Source organism: Scardinius erythrophthalmus (genome assembly GCF_964197995.2).
Source record: "Scardinius erythrophthalmus genome assembly, chromosome: 25".
Classification (NCBI taxonomy): domain Eukaryota; kingdom Metazoa; phylum Chordata; class Actinopteri; order Cypriniformes; family Leuciscidae; genus Scardinius; species Scardinius erythrophthalmus.
Window position 1 is genome coordinate 27,505,947 of NC_138245.1, and position 16,640 is coordinate 27,522,586.

At 35.1% G+C, this 16,640-nt stretch overlaps 1 protein-coding gene across 1 annotated transcript in view; it reads right to left on the reverse strand.

Annotated features, from left to right (window-relative positions):
- cacna1da (calcium channel, voltage-dependent, L type, alpha 1D subunit, a) overlaps nt 1–16,640 on the reverse strand; it is a gene marked incomplete at its 5' end in the record, with an annotated part of 84,202 nt that overhangs the window by 45,022 nt on the left and 22,540 nt on the right. Inside the window, 6 exons of the mRNA XM_081357184.1 lie at nt 1,925–2,091; nt 5,570–5,673; nt 6,840–7,033; nt 9,118–9,270; nt 10,889–11,055; nt 16,484–16,623. Coding sequence (XP_081213310.1) covers nt 1,925–2,091; nt 5,570–5,673; nt 6,840–7,033; nt 9,118–9,270; nt 10,889–11,055; nt 16,484–16,623 — 925 coding nt within the window. The remainder of the gene's footprint in view (nt 1–1,924; nt 2,092–5,569; nt 5,674–6,839; nt 7,034–9,117; nt 9,271–10,888; nt 11,056–16,483; nt 16,624–16,640) is intronic.

The following is a 16,640-nucleotide window of genomic DNA, read 5'->3' on the forward strand; positions in this document are numbered from 1 at the left end:
GAGCGGAAACAGAATTCAGCTTGATTTTCCATTTGCAGAATAAGTTCTGCATAAATGCTAAGCTTTCCAGACGAGCGACTTTTGTGGGTCTGTATCAATCAATTATAGCAAAAAAAAAACCCTTTCAGAATCCAGCCAGCTAATCTAACCCGACCGTCCTCTCGCAGAACTGAGGTCAGTCAACGAGCAGCTCGCTGGAACAGTGGAAGTGGAAATCTGCTGTTACTGTAGCGGCTCCAACCGCTCAGAATCATGTGTGCTGCTTATATAAAAGGGATTAGGATTAGTCTTTATTTTGCTTCGTTTCTCCACTTCACGCCCTTATGAGCAAGCTCCTCTCGGTCAGTAAATACCGGACATAATGACTGACTTACATTCAGCTCATTTAATGTCACTTTTAGACAATACTTGAAGACAGTGTCTTGATCACAGTTAAATTGTAAGCAGAATCAGTCCTAGATGTCGGTCCAGTACTGTACTGAACCCGAACCTGAAGATTTTGGACTTTGATTGACAAATCTGCGGTTCGGCGGAAGAGGCAGCGCTCGTGGCGTCAGCGCTTGCTCACTGCTCCTCAACTATTTCATCAAAAATACACCAGAGGCAGCTGTTTTGGTTTGCTGACGTCTGTTCGGTGTCACGCTGCAGTTTGATGGGCATGACGGGCCAATTAAAGACGCCTCACTGGCTGCTAGAAAAAGTTGCAAAGCTTTGGTAGAAACACCACCCTTAATACAAGTCAGAAAAGCGCAATTCAGAAGTTCACTCACTGAACAAATTCATTAGTTCAACACAAAATATAAATGATCAGTTGTGACTAATCATAGCTATTGTTTCCTTGATATGCTGATTGTTCTCTACTGATAAATGGCATTTTTCTAAACTAAACAAATACATTAAATACCAATCGACATAGGCAGATTTTAATTCTGTCGTTCAACAATCTCAACCACATTTACATTGATCGACTATTTTTGTAGGAGTAATTTAAAGCATTCTGGGAAATGGACCGTTGCATAATATGAAAGTTGAAATGCAATGCATGAAATGCAATGCAAAAAATGAAATGCACTACTTTTCAAAAGTCAGGGTCAGTACGAAGGATGCATTAAATTGATCAAAAGTCACAGTAAAGACATTTATATGTTAAAAAAGTAAATGCGGTTTGTTTGAACTTCTATTCTATTGTTTGTTTGAGTATTTCTATTCATCAATGAATCATTTTTTCCATATAAAAAAACTGTTTTCAACCTTGAAAATAATAAGAAATGCTTCTTGAGCAATCATAATTTTAAAATGATTTCTGAAAGATCATGTGACACTGAAGACTGGAGTAATGATGCTGAAAATTCAGCTTTACATCACAGGAATAAATTACATTTAAAATATATTCAGTTCTTTTAAATTGTAATAATATTTCCCAATATCACTGTACTTTTGATCAAATAAATGCTGCCGAAAAAACTTAAATATCCCAAACTTTTAAACAGTAGTGTATATATAAATTACACACAATTTTACATATACAATTACAATTTATTAAATTTACAGATAAATCACAACTTCTATACTGTAGGTGGTAAATATTACTACATCATTAATATCATCAAATGTTTCTGGAAATAGTGTATTTCAGAAAAGTCAAAGTAGTCTTTATTAAAAACTATACTTACAGAACTAACAGGATATTTTTTATTCAACTTCCTTAAATTCACATTTAAATTGATCAAATCGATTCTGTTTGCTACACTAAATTTAACTGCAATTCATGAACTAATTTGCGATTTGAAAAGCATTCTCAGCTCAATTCTGAATCCTGACTTGAAATAACTTTCTGCATATGGACTGTATAATGTGTGTCTAGTTACTAGTATTGTATACTAGTCACATGGATTCCTGTCATGTGCTGTATTCAGGTACTCACGGTTGCGTTTGCTGTCCTCTTCATCCTCCTCATTCTCAGGGTCGATGTCTTCCGCCTGTGTGATCCAGTCCAGATAGCCCTTCAGATCTTCCTCCAGCTGCTGTTTCTCCCGCAGCTTCTGGAAATCTCCACGAGCCTTTGCCTTCTCTCGCTCTTTAGAGAACTCTCTGGGTTCAGGAAAACAGTTTTACCTTCAGTTCACTACTAATCATCCAACATTTTTACATTTACATTTACATTTATTCATTTAGCTGACGCTTTTATCCAAAGCGACTTACAATTGCTATATATGTCAGAGGTCGCACGCCTCTGGAGCAACTAGGGGTTAAGTGTCTTGCTCAGGGACACATTGGTGTCTCACAGTGGATTCAAACCCGGGTCTCTCACACCAAAGGCATGTGTCTTATCCATTGCGCCACACCACCCACATTTTTATAATACTTAACCTAAACCACACTTAAAAATGTCTAAATGATGGCATTATATACTAAAATATCAAACCATGCGATATTTAGTTTCACAAGATGATACAGTATGAAAATACAGTATATTATATATTTTGTACAGATATGTGTTTTACAAACAAGATTTTTACACCTGAATATTACAAGTATTTTGCATTATTTTTGGCATTATTTTGCATATAGAAAACCTTGAGAAAAACAATTGATTTATGGTTTTCTTGAAATGACTTAATTCATATGTATAATTATGGACATTGCTAATTTTTTTTAGGATAGGACAATATCACCAATATCAAACAATATCAAAATCGCCTTTAAAGTTGTCCATTTATGTTGGCGACTGTGCTGCATTCACTCAGAAATATAAATGTTTTATATATTTACGGTAGGAAATTTACAAAATATCTTCATGGAACATGATCTTTACTTAATATCCTAATAATTTTTGTCATAAAAGAAAAATTGATAATTTTGACCCATACAATGTATTGTTGGCTATTGCCACAAATATACCCGTGCGACTTGTGACTGGTTTTGTGATCCAGGGTCACATTTGGTGTCTCTGGAACATAATTCTCTGAATGTGATTACAAACAATTCCTGAATCAAATAGAATTCAGTTTAACTGATTAGTTACACTAAACACACTAAGGATCCGATTAACGTTCAGAATAAACTTGTTTCCACCCTGCCAAAAACTATTTTTTTACCATCATCAATTCCAAAACACTTGGGTTTTACATGGTTTTATAAGATGACAATACGGATCTGTTTCTTGAATAAGTATAAATATTAAATAAATCTTCTGAAATTATGCAAAATAATACAAATAATTTATATTAAATATAATGTACAAATGTGATAAATATTATAGCTAACATTTTAGTTCAGGGTCCAATTCTCACCACTACTAACTAGTTGCTTATTAGCATGCATATTAATAGGATATTGGCTGTTTATTAGTACTTATAAAGCACATATTAATGCCTTATTCTGCATGACCATATTCTACATCACATAATCCTATCCAATACTTAAACTTAACAACTACCTTAGTAACTATTAATAAGCAGTAATTAGGCAAAAAGTCATAGTTAATAGTTAGTTAACAGTGAGAATTGGACCCTAAACTAATTCTCACGACTAATGTGCATGCTTACCATATTTACATATATCTTAACGTACAGTAAGTGTAAATGCTTCAGCGTCCTGCCAGCAGGGTGCATGCTTGTCCACAAAGGACAAGGAGAAACATCACATAAACGCGCTCGAAAGGTCACACGACGTGTGTCGCATCCTTAATAAAATGGCAAAAGCACAAAAATGGAATCTAAACCTAATTTCAGAAGATCGCTCGATCTGCGAATTGTATACGTAGCACCACGGGCACGGCGTCTCTCGCGGGAGAATATTAATAACCCTGCAGCTCTAAGAAAGCGCTTGTAGGACTTGCGGACACAAGAAGCAGATTAATTTCGCCCTTCCGGAGGAGGTCAGGAAATCTGTGCCTTTCTCTGACGGAGATGAAGGAGATGTTATCTTTCGGATTTAAAAAAACTAAATAACCATATCGAATTGAGTCACCTGTCTGGCTCAGGTCTCCTTCCTCTCCTTCCTCTCCTCCATCTGCCCTTCCTTCCTCTTACTCATCTCCTCCTGTTCCTTTTGCCTCTTTCTGTCTTAACTAAACCCTATATCCAGTTTAAGGTTCACTCAAAAAAACAAAAAAAACTGATGTACAATGTAAGATATGATGAACCATGTTTTGCAATGTTACTGGGAATGACATTCACCATCGTTCCAAAGTTTGAGGTCAGTAAGATTAATACTTTTATTCAGAAAGGATGATTTAAATGGATCAAAAAATGACAGTAAAGACATTTATAATGTTACAAAAGATTTCTATTTCAAATAAATGCTGTTCTTTTGAAAGTTCATCAAAGGATCTTGAAAATCATGCAGAAAAACTGTTAAATGTATATTTAAACTGTATATTGACCAGCAAATCAGCATATTATAATGATTTCTGAAGGATCATGTGACACTGAAGACTGAAAATTAAAATAAAAGGTATTTAAATTGTAACAGTATTTCACAATATTAATGTTTTTACTATATTTTAGATCAAATAAATGCAGCCTTGGGGAGCATAAAACATTTCAGACCCCAATCCTTTGAACGGTAGCGTATTTAAATGCTGAATTGCTAAATCATCCAAATGACTAATGTTTTTTTTCCCCAAAAAGCAAATGTTTCTGCTGAATGAGCATCATTCACCTGCTTCGCCCTAGTTATTGTCCTCTAGTCTAAAGAATTTCATTTCCCCTTCTTGACTTTCATTGGTCTGAATCACTTCCTCTCTCATTTCATTCTGTCCTTGGAACCGTTTTACTTAATAATGTCATCAGCTCAGAACAAATCAACCCGGCAGGCGTGAAGATCATCTCACAGCACACAACAGAAAACACCTGAAACCCGTAAAAAAAAAAGGAATATGCAGTCATGGAAAAAGCATTGCAGACACTCCAAGCAGATATATGATATATATGAATAAATATGTAATTTATAATAAATAATATATAGAAATTAAGCAGAATAATAAAATAAAATACATTTAAATGTATAATAATTTATATTTCTATTATGTTGTTCATATTAAAACATACATAATTGATTAATAAATAAATAAACATACTACTTAATAATTCATGTATTATTCCGAGTTGTATTATTAATATTATTATAATTATTATTAATACTGATGTGACCAAAAAAAAAACAATTTACCTGAATCTATCCTAGTTTTATGAAAAATAACCAGATTAGTTTGCAATTTTTGTCCATGACTGAACCCCATGCAAGAAAAACTCTGGCAGAAATAAGAAATTCACAGCAGTCTCCACAGCACACAGCGATTCTCATTCTCTTACCCACTGAGAACACCCAGCACAAGATTCAACACAAAAAACGAGCCCAGAATGATCAGACTAACAAAGTAGATCCAAGGCGTCTCCCAGCCAATGGCGTCATTCACCTACAAGGGCCCAAACAGGACGGTTAACCCGGAGAGAGAGAGTACATCTAGCTGAGAGAAACTCCATAGACCGGAGTTTAGTCTTGGGAGAGAGACAGAGAAAAAAAAGAAATGGATATCAGGGGAGAGAAAAGAGGAGCTGCTCACCCGCTCAACACACCCAGAACCAGGTTCAAGACGAAGAAAGAGCCGAAGATGACCAAGCTCACAAAGTACACCCAGGGCAGCTCCAACCCCATAGCATCATTCATCTGAGAGAAGAGAGGAGGAGAAGCAGGAAGAAGAGGGAAAGAGAAAATGAAAGAATGAAAGTGTGAAACAGAAACTGTGAGAGGAAGGTTAAAAACAGGTCTAGAGAAGACGTTCTGCTCAAAATCGATCTGGATTTCAATTTGAACATGTTTAGATATTTTGAAGAAATACCAGAAGACTTTCACAAGTTTAACTTCTAATGAGAAATTTGAGTGTAGGATGAAGACAATATAAAGGAAAGATAAAGGAGAAATCCCACACACTGTCTATATAAAGATGCAATAAATACTTATAAATACTTAAATACTTTTTCCCCTCTAGCCTAGTCTGAATAAATTAATTAACATACACATCTTACACATATACATATATAATACACGGATGGAAGGATGGATGAATAAACTTATCTATTCTAGTCTGGATAAAATGCCTGATATATATATATAAATATATAAATATATATATATATATATATATATATATATATATATATATATATATATATATATATATATATATATATATATATATATATATATATGTGTGTGTATATATGTACATGCATACTACATACAAAACGTTGTTTACATTGTTTATTTATATTTTTTTTCAGGAGGCAAACTGCATTAACGTGCATGCTGCATTACGCATTATTTACATGTTCAATTATTGAACATGTCAAATAAGCAGCAACAAAAAAGCAGGGATCTATCTCAGGAAAAACCCATAGTGATTAAACACTAATCTGAATATTGCGAAGACACTTCCTCAGTGTATGGGGGTCCAAGGGTAAATTTGGCTTTTTAAAAATCCATAAAGAGGTTTAAAAACAGCATCTAAGAATTTTTTTGGGGGGTGATTCACAGGAAATCTAGCCTGGAGTTTATGCAGCTGTAAATGAACCATGTGCTGTGATGAAATGGAGGAAACATATTCCAGAGGATGATGTGAAAGGTGGGTGGATCTCATCAGAGCACACTGGTCAGTCACAGACTCTTGAGTTCCTGCTTCAGTGTGTGGGCTGCTAGTTTGAGCATCTCACACTCTCCTCAAAACAGTAATGACTGTATGAGCACTTCATCCTCTCCACACAAATATAATTACTGACTAGCATTCATTATACGCCAACAAGACGACGTGTGTGAAGTCTCATGCTTATACTAACCCAGTAGAGTACATCCGTCCAGCCCTCCATGGTGATGCACTGAAACACAGTGAGCATGGCAAACATGAAGTTGTCGAAGTTTGTGATGCCTCCGTTGGGGCCGTGCCAGCCCTCCTTACACACGGTGCCATTAATGGTACATGTGCGGCCGTGACGGTTAACAGCACACGGCGCAGGTTCGTCCTCTATCATGTCTGCACAGAGAGGAGAAGATCAAATATTAACTAGCATCATAGCTACAAATCCTTGCAAGAAACAATTCCTATGAATCTCAATTTGTTGAAAATATGAATCTATATAATCGTCTCACATAATCTTTGTAACAATCCTACATTACTGAAATTAAATTGGAAAATATGGAAACTATGTCAGAAATAGTTAGGGATAGACACATTAAAGGGATAGTTCACCCAAAAATGAAAATTAGCCCCATGACTTACTCACCCTCAAGTCATCCTAGGTGTATATGACATTCTTCTTTCAGACAAATACAATCAGAGTTATATTAAAAAATGTCCTGGCTCTTCCAAGTTTTATAATGGCAGTGAATGGCCGTTTCTGTTTTGAAGTCCATAAAAGTGCATCTATCCATCATAAAAGTGATCATCATAAAAAAAATATTTAACACGTTCCAGAGTAAAATTCTAGCATCCGGCCAAATGACCATAGGCAGTCTACTTACGCCTAATGCACAACTTACACAACTTATGACGTCAGAAGTAGTGTAGTGCGCCATGGCGTAGTGTAAATATCAGCAGTACGTCACATTACTCGCATAAGTTGTGCTTAGACTTAAGTGGAATCCGTGTGTTCGTTTGGCCGGAAGCTAGTTATTTTTCTTTATAAAGTTTTAAATATGGATATTTTTCTTCCACAAACTCATTGCTTTGCTTCAGAAGACCTTTATTAACCCCCCCAGAGCCATGTGGAGTTCGTTTATGACGGATAGATGCACTTTTATGATGGATAGATGCACTTTAATGATAGACAGATGCACTTTGATGATGGACAGATGCACTTTAATGATGGACAGATGCACTGATGATGGACAGATGCACTTTAATGATAGACAGATGCACTTTTATGATGGACAGATGCACTTTTATGATGGACAGATGCACTTTGATGATGGACAGATGTACTTTTATGATGGATAGATGCACTTTTATGATGGACAGATGCACTTTTATGATGGATAGATGCACTTTAATGTTGGACAGATGCACTTTTATGATGGATAGATGCTCTTTTATGATGGATAGATGCACTTTTATGATGGATAGATGCACTTTTATGATGGACAGATGCACTTTTATGATGGATAGATGCACTTTTATGATGGACAGATGCACTTTTATGATGGATAGATGCACTTTTATGATGGATAGATACACTTTTATGATGGATAGATACACTTTTATGATGGACAGATGCACTTTTATGATGGATAGATGCACTTTTATGATGGACAGATGCACTTTTATGATGGATAGATGCACTTTTATGATGGACAGATGCACTTTTATGATGGATAGATGCACTTTTATGATGGATAGATACACTTTTATGATGGATAGATGCACTTTAATGATAGACAGATGCACTTTGATGATGGACAGATGCACTTTAATGATGGACAGATGCACTGATGATGGACAGATGCACTTTAATGATAGACAGATGCACTTTTATGATGGACAGATGCACTTTAATGATGGACAGATGCACTTTTATGATGGACAGATGCACTTTGATGATGGACAGATGTACTTTTATGATGGATAGATGCACTTTAATGATGGACAGATGCACTTTTATGATGGATAGATGCTCTTTTATGATGGATAGATGCACTTTTATGATGGATAGATGCACTTTTATGATGGACAGATGCACTTTTATGATGGATAGATGCACTTTTATGATGGATAGATGCACTTTTATGATGGACAGATGCACTTCTATGATGGATAGATGCACTTTTATGATGGATAGATACACTTTTATGGACTTCAAAATAGAAACGGCCATTCACTGCCATTATAAAGCTTGGAAGAGCCAGGATATTTTTTAATATAACTCGGATTGTATTCGTCTGAAAGAAGAATGTCCTATACACCAAGGACGACTTGAGGGTGAGTAAATCATGGGCTAATTTTCATTTTTGGGTGAACTATCCCTTTAAGAAGTCTAGGTGAGCAGAAGAGACGAATCTTACCGACTCCAAACTTTTGAACACTAGAGCAACATTCATGTAAGTCACAGAGGTTTAACAAACCTGTTCCTTGATAATAACAGGTAGCGTGCATTTTCCCAATGAAAAGCTCCAAACCGATGATGGCGTAGATGATGATGACGAACAGAACCAGCAGGGCAATGTGGAGGAGAGGAACCATGGCTTTAATGATGGAGTTCAGCACCACCTGTAAACCTGAGGATATGCAAACGCACGTAAAAATGCAGATCCACAGCATCCGGGTGCATTTAAGTCCAAACTTTCACATCTAGTTCCTATTGCATACACATAGACACACACTAGTGTCTTTAGGGCATTGAGTTTGACAGCTTGTTCTCAGAGAACGATCCTGAGGGGATGCAGCAAGGAATGCTGCGCTTTTCCCGCCATATGGCCACATCATGCGCCATCTCTCACCCAACATCCACCCCTCTGCGGGGGTCTGGAGCTCCGGGCGCTCGGAAGGGGAAACTGTCAAACCGCCTCATGATTAGTGTGGTGCAAAACGACATATTTTCGAAAATGACAAGTCAGTGCACTGCCTGAACGTCTTAACATTGAATATGTAATCAGCTTGATCAGCTTGATTTCTAAGGGGGCGTTTACTTTTTTTTCCCTCCGAAATGTTTTTTACCTTGCTAAACATGTTGTCAGCACACTAATTAAAGATCTAAAATAAAACATTAATCGGGTTATTATCATTATCTAAAGCTAAAACCATCAAAAAAAAAAAAAAAAAAACTTGAAACAAAATAAACATTAAATGAAATATAATATAAAAAACTGAAATATTTTATTTCTGCAAGTATCCAAGGCAATATTTCTCATTTTCTTTTAGGGTGTGTTCACACTTGGCATGTTTGGTTTGATTAAAACAAACCCTGTGAGATTGCTCAGTTAGTGTGGTTCATTTGAATAAGTGTAAACGCTGACATCTGAACCCTGGTGCCACCAAACAAGCGGACGAGACGCTGAAAAGATGGGTCTCTGTCCGCTTCCAAACGAACTCTGGTGCGGTTCTAATGAAATATGAACTCAATACGGACCAAAGACATGTAAACGAACCAAAAACGGGACGTGATGTCACAAGATGCGACCATAAAAAGGACAGACTGTTCAGGCATGCGTGTTTTTTCTCGTTATAGTCGTGATGTTGCCCATCACAGTTCGGTACATACATCTGAACCACCTCGCAGCAGATCTTCATTTGTGTGTGTGTGCCGGAGGGATTTCTGTCGCTGTTTTGACTTTACACTCGTGAAGAGCTTATAAAATATAAGCTCTTCACGAGTTCTCAGCTTGTTCTCACATACAATAAGTGCATTTATCCCAACACACAGCATTGTTTTGGATGTTCTATAAGTTTTGTCGCAAAATATACGTAATAAAAGCCAAACAATCAGGTTGTGAACATATCCCTATGCCTTTAGGTTCGGTAGGTTCGGTGTTAAAATGCCACTGTTAACACGAAGCGGGCCAGGACAATATGTTTTTTTTTGGTCCGGACCAGTGAACAAGTATGAACACACCTTAAGTTTAACTTGAGATACTAAAATAACTAAAACTAAAAGTAATAAATACAACTATATATAGACACATAAAAAAATAAAAAAACACACCAAATTACTAAAACTTTAACTAAAGGTGAAAACATAAAATATACAACTTAAAACATTAACAAACTATAATAGTATATCAATGATACTAAAATAACACTGATATTACAATATTAGTGATTTATATTGTATACTCACTATATTTAAAGACCATAACCACTCTACTGTTATTTTTGCTATGAGTTTTTTTCACTCACTGGGCACTCCTGAGACCAGGCGAAGCGGTCGCAGCACTCGAAAGGCTCTGAGGGCTTTGACGTCGAAACCTCCTGGTTTTCCTCCGTGGCCGTGCACGGGCGGGTGGGTTCCAACAATCTCCTTCTCCCCATCTTTGGTCAAAAGTTCCAAGACAACACTAAACAATCTACACACACACAAAAAAAATGAATGGCAAAATAAATTAACACTCTGAAGAACAATGATGGTCAGTGATCAATCTGAAAAATAACTCAATGTCTCAAAATCATTTATATAAAAAAAAAAAAAATTATCTTTACCTACACCATGTCATATGTATGGAAGCTTGTTTCCGCCACTGAATAAAACATTTTAAAAGATAATTGCGACTTTTTATCTCACAATAGCGAGTATACATCTAGCAATTTTGACTTTATTTCTCAGAATTGCGAGATATAAAGTCAGAATTGCGTGAAATAAAGTCAGAATTCTGAGATATAAAGTCAGAATTGCGTGAAATAAAGTCACAATTGTGTCTTATAAAGTCAGAATTTTGACTTTTTTTCTCGCAATTGCGACTTTATATCACGCAATTCTGACTTTATATCTCAGAATTCTGACTTTACATCACGCAATTCTGACTTTCTAACACATAATTGCGAGTTTATATCTCGCAATTCTGACATCTTTTCTCAGAATTGTGAGATATAAAGTCCAATTCTAAGGGGAAAAAAAGACGGACTTTTTTTTTTTTTTTTACCCTAGAATAGTTTATATCTCACAATTCTGACTTTATAACACGCAATTGCGACTTTATATCATGCAATTCTGACTTTATATCTCCCAATTGCGTGATATAAAGTCAGAATTCTGAGATATAAAGTCAGAATTCTGAGATATAAAGTCAGAATTGCGTGATATAAAGTCGCAATTGCGAGAAAAAAAGTCAGAATTCTGACTTTAAAAACACGCAATTGTGACTTTATTTCATGCAATTCTGACTTTATATCTCGCAATTCTGACTTTAAAACACGCAATTGCGACTTTATTTCGCGCAATTCTGACTTTATATCTCGCAATTCTGAGAAATAAAGTCAGAATTGCGAGATGTAAACTCGCAATTGTGAGATAAAAAGTCGCAATTATCTTTTTTTTTTTTTGTGGCGGAAACAAGCTTCCATACATATGAACTTGCAGTTCAGTAAGCGCTATGATGGATTTAGACTGATTCAAAGCAAGAACTCCTTCATTTAAAGATTCATTAGAAGATCCTGTTCAAAAGAGTCATGTGAAAGCACCAGTGGAGCGCACCATTGTTACTTAACTATTTATATAATATCATAGTATTGATTAATATTTTGAATTAGCTTGTTTTAGTAATTTTGTATGAGCTTTTGGTGTTTTTAAATATTTCATTTTAGGATCAATCTATTTTATTTATCTATCTTATTTTTAGTAATTTTAGAATTTCAACTGAAAATTTTGTTTTCGTTATTATATTTTAGTTCAATGTCAAGGCAATATTTCTTGTCATTTAAGGGAAGTTTATGTTTTTCATCTAATATTTATATTTTATTTTATTTCAGCTTTATTAAAATTATCTAAAACGTTTTGAATTGTTTTAGTTAAACAAAACCAGTGCAGTCCAGTATCAATTTTTTTCTGTGTAGCAAACAACAAAAAATCTTGCAATTATTTTGAGATATATTACCTTTTTATTTTACTACATTCAACTTTATTCTAGAAAATGCTGTGCGCTTATTAAAATATAAGAAATTCCTATATAAAAAAGTCTAGTTATAATAAATTAATATATAAAAGAATTACATTCTTTGAAAATAATAACAGTTTTGCTTTATTTATTGATCTAAAGTAGCAAGATAATCGTTGAAATATCAAAACATATTTGGATTATAAAAGAGAAAAAACACTTTCAGCATCACATGGCAGCATGACCTTTCATGAATGTGCCAAAACATAAACAGCAAGACATCAATCTGAACAACATCAGACAGCATCATCCGCTGTACACAAGGAAAAAACAGCATGTGGTAACCTGAAATGACCACGGTGCACATCTGAGAAGTGATGTATGACAGGATCTCAACAACAGCGGATAATACAACAAAAAAAAAATATTCAAAGTATAAAATAAGCTGATTTTGAATGCATCTAAATCATAAAGCCTTATTAATGCCAGCGATTCATCTTTTAAAGTCAGCATGAAACAGATGGTGTCTTCTGCCGTTTATCCGAGTGAAACAAGACAAAATTAGGGCGTGAATTGATTTTGTCAGGGGAATTGATTGGATGGTTGTGGTTTGCTATTGGTGGACCTCATGTGAGTGACAGGTTGCCCCGCCCTCGCGCCAGTGAACATGTCATCAGAAAAGAAAAGAGATGTTTCTATAAGAGGGAGGGGACATTATTTTGATTAAAGATTACGAGGGCGCATGGATAAAAATATACGATGAGCACGGATAAACCATTTAAAATAAATGCTGCAATATTCCATAAAAAACAAGACTTTTGATTTCATGGTGACTTTAAAGAGTGACTACCTATCTGTGAGTATTCGTGGCTAATTTGGGGCTGCTGCTCGGGAGCTGAAGATGAAGAGCGACAGCCTCGTGAACAGAGAGACGGGAAGGTGAAGAGAGAGAGGGAGACAGCTCTTTCTGCATGAGGCGAACTGATCGAAATGTGACCTAGCTGCCCAGTGGACTGTGTGTGTGTGTGTGTGTGTGAGTGAGGGAGAGTCAGATAGAGATGCTGATGAGGAAGAAGAGGAGAGTGTACACAGTTTGAAATGATCTACAGAGAAGCGAACAAGACATCGGCGGTGAGAGATACAGATATAGAACGACAACACAAGTGGACAGAACCGTTAAAGCAGTTTCATATCGCACACCTAAGCCATGTGCTTTTACTTTTTCACTTACAGACACACAAACACTTTCCATTTCATAAAATGATTGACTGAATCTGGATGATTTGAGCAGTTTATAGCTACAATGTGTAGTGTCTGGTTTAAATTTAAAGGAAAATCCTGGGTTCAATAAGAGTTAATATTAATTTGTTGATTACCACAGAAATGTACATTACTCATAAAAAGTTTGGGGTCAGTGCACTTTTTCGATGTTTTTGAAAGAAGTCTCTTCTGCTCACCAAGACTGTACTTATTTTATCAAAAATACAGTAAAACAGTATTATAATTTAAAAATGTCATTTATTCCTGCCATTACTCCAGTCTTCAGTGTCACATGATCCTTCAGAAATCATTCTAACTGCTCAAAAACATTTATTATTATCATCAATGTTGAAAACAGTTTTGTCAGGATTCTTTGATGAATTATACATGTTTTGCAGGGTTCCACATTTTCCATTTTAAAACTACATACTTTTCCAGACTCAAATTTCCAAACCCCTCTGTAGATTTTTCAGACCATATTTAAAATTAATGGTTCATACAGCATTATATTTGGTATACAATCACTAACGGATCACTAAACGTTTGCCACGAAAACACTCTACATGTATTATACTTTTTGTTTTATATAAAGTATTAATTTTATATTTTAGAAAACTAAACGCAATAGTCTAGAAACACAAATATTTTTCCATACTTTACTCAAATCAAATTCCATACCATAAATTCAAAACCCTGTCTCTTTTGATCAATTTCATGCATCCTTGCTGATTAAAAGTTAAAAACAACAACAACGACAAAAAATAAATAAAGTGAGACACATGGAAGTGAATCGGGTCAATCCGTAATGCCACAATAAAGTATAGCCACAAGACACAAATGATATGCTTGTTAACATAATTTTAGTTTTAAAAACACTTATTCTGTGTAAAGTTAGATCCAATTTGACAATTTTGCAAGATTTTTTGCTCAAATAATAAGATAGTTTTAACAGAACAATTAATTTAAGTTTTTTAATATAAAATCATAAACTTCACATTTCTTCTTTTTTTTTAAATCCTCCTTAATTTTAGCTTTTTTTTAATAAAATGAAGGATGAGTCTAGAAGAATATCTTTTTGTAGCAATCAACGTTAAGCCATAGATGCCGCCGATCAAGCGTGTAACTTATAATGAACTCGGAAAATTCCTTTAATTATCATTTGGGTGTACAGTATATGTGATCTCACTCTTCATGCTAATTACATTTCATGAATATCAAGTTTGTAATAATTCTCAAATGGAACACTCACGATAACCATTGTACAGTTTATAGACATTATTAAAGCAAATGCTGGCTGTAGAAACCCAGAAACACTTTATGGAGAGGCAGTTGTGAGTGTGAAAGCACAACGTGAGCCTGATGGTGCAGTTACGCTGCTTTTGCTTACACTGCTTCTGAATGCGGTATGACACAGGCCTGCGGCACGGACACAAGAGGAGAGGCGTTCCTCATTTTATCTTTAGGCTTCTGCACCTTTTTTTAGGCTGATACTGTACAGTAGAAAGTGACATGAAATTAAAACCAGCCGGAAGAGGTGGACTCAAGGATTCCTCCTATAATACATCTTCAAAAAAGACTGGCCAGGAAGTGTTTTTTTTTTTATATATAAATATATATTTCACCTGAAAATAAAGAGCGAGGAATACAGTCCACGCTGAACTCTAATCTAAAATCAAGAAATGCTCCAAAGAGGCTGGTACAATGACTATAATGAATAGAGAGAGACAGCAGCTCACGTCACTGGTTTATTTTACGGGTCTTTTCTGGGTCATTTAGCTGCATGAGGAGTGTGTGTAGGTGTGTGTGTGTGTTTTGGGAGTTGAGGAGAAGGTGAAGGGCCTCAAAGGAGGAAAATTAGTGAAAGTGACATTCCAGAGGATGCTGGGAAGAAGGACCAAAACAGAAAGAGAAAGAAAATGAGTGTCTGGCATATTTGGTCGGGTCTTTGTCGATTTTGATCATTTTAATGTGTCCTTGCTAGTGCTGTCAATCGATTTAAAAAACGTAACTAACTAATAGCACATTTCTGTAATTAATCACGATAAAATTGCACCTAACATTAAAGCTTTTAATATATTTTTTAATTGTAATAATTTCACATTTAATCTCTGAATTAATGTAGAAACAACATAAAAACAGTATATTTTAATTATTTGATCTAACATGAAGGAAATGTGTAAGACACTGAATAAAATTATGAAATAAAGTTATAAAGTTATCAAACACTTCAGTCTTCCCTGCAATATTTGTTTTATTAATTTTATTACAGCTACAAATAAAATGATTCCATACGTTAACATGTTCATTTTGACAGCCTAGTCCTTGCTGAATAATTACAAAAAATCTTAAAAAGCTTTGCATGCTTGTATGTTCCTTTATTATTTAAATAGATCAATATTTTATTTGATAATGTTACAAATTATTTAATAATAATATTAATAATAAGACTACATAATTTGTTTACACCAACCAGAAAATGCTTTGGAAATATAAATGCAAAATGTAACATTATAATATTGGGGAGAAAAATTGAAAGGGACAGAAAAAGGTGTTATGTGCTGTCTGTAATAGAGATGACATAAAAAAAGCCTTTTGACAACTCTGAGTTAACTTAAGATGTTAAAAGATATGCATATAAACGTACCCTATGACAACAATGACGAAATCCAGCATGTTCCATCCGTTTCGGACATACGCGTTCTGATGCATCACCAAGCCGTACGCTATGATCTTTAGGAAGGTTTCGATCGTGAAAATGATAAGGAAGGCATATTCAACTGTTTCCTGTGGGAGACAAAAGA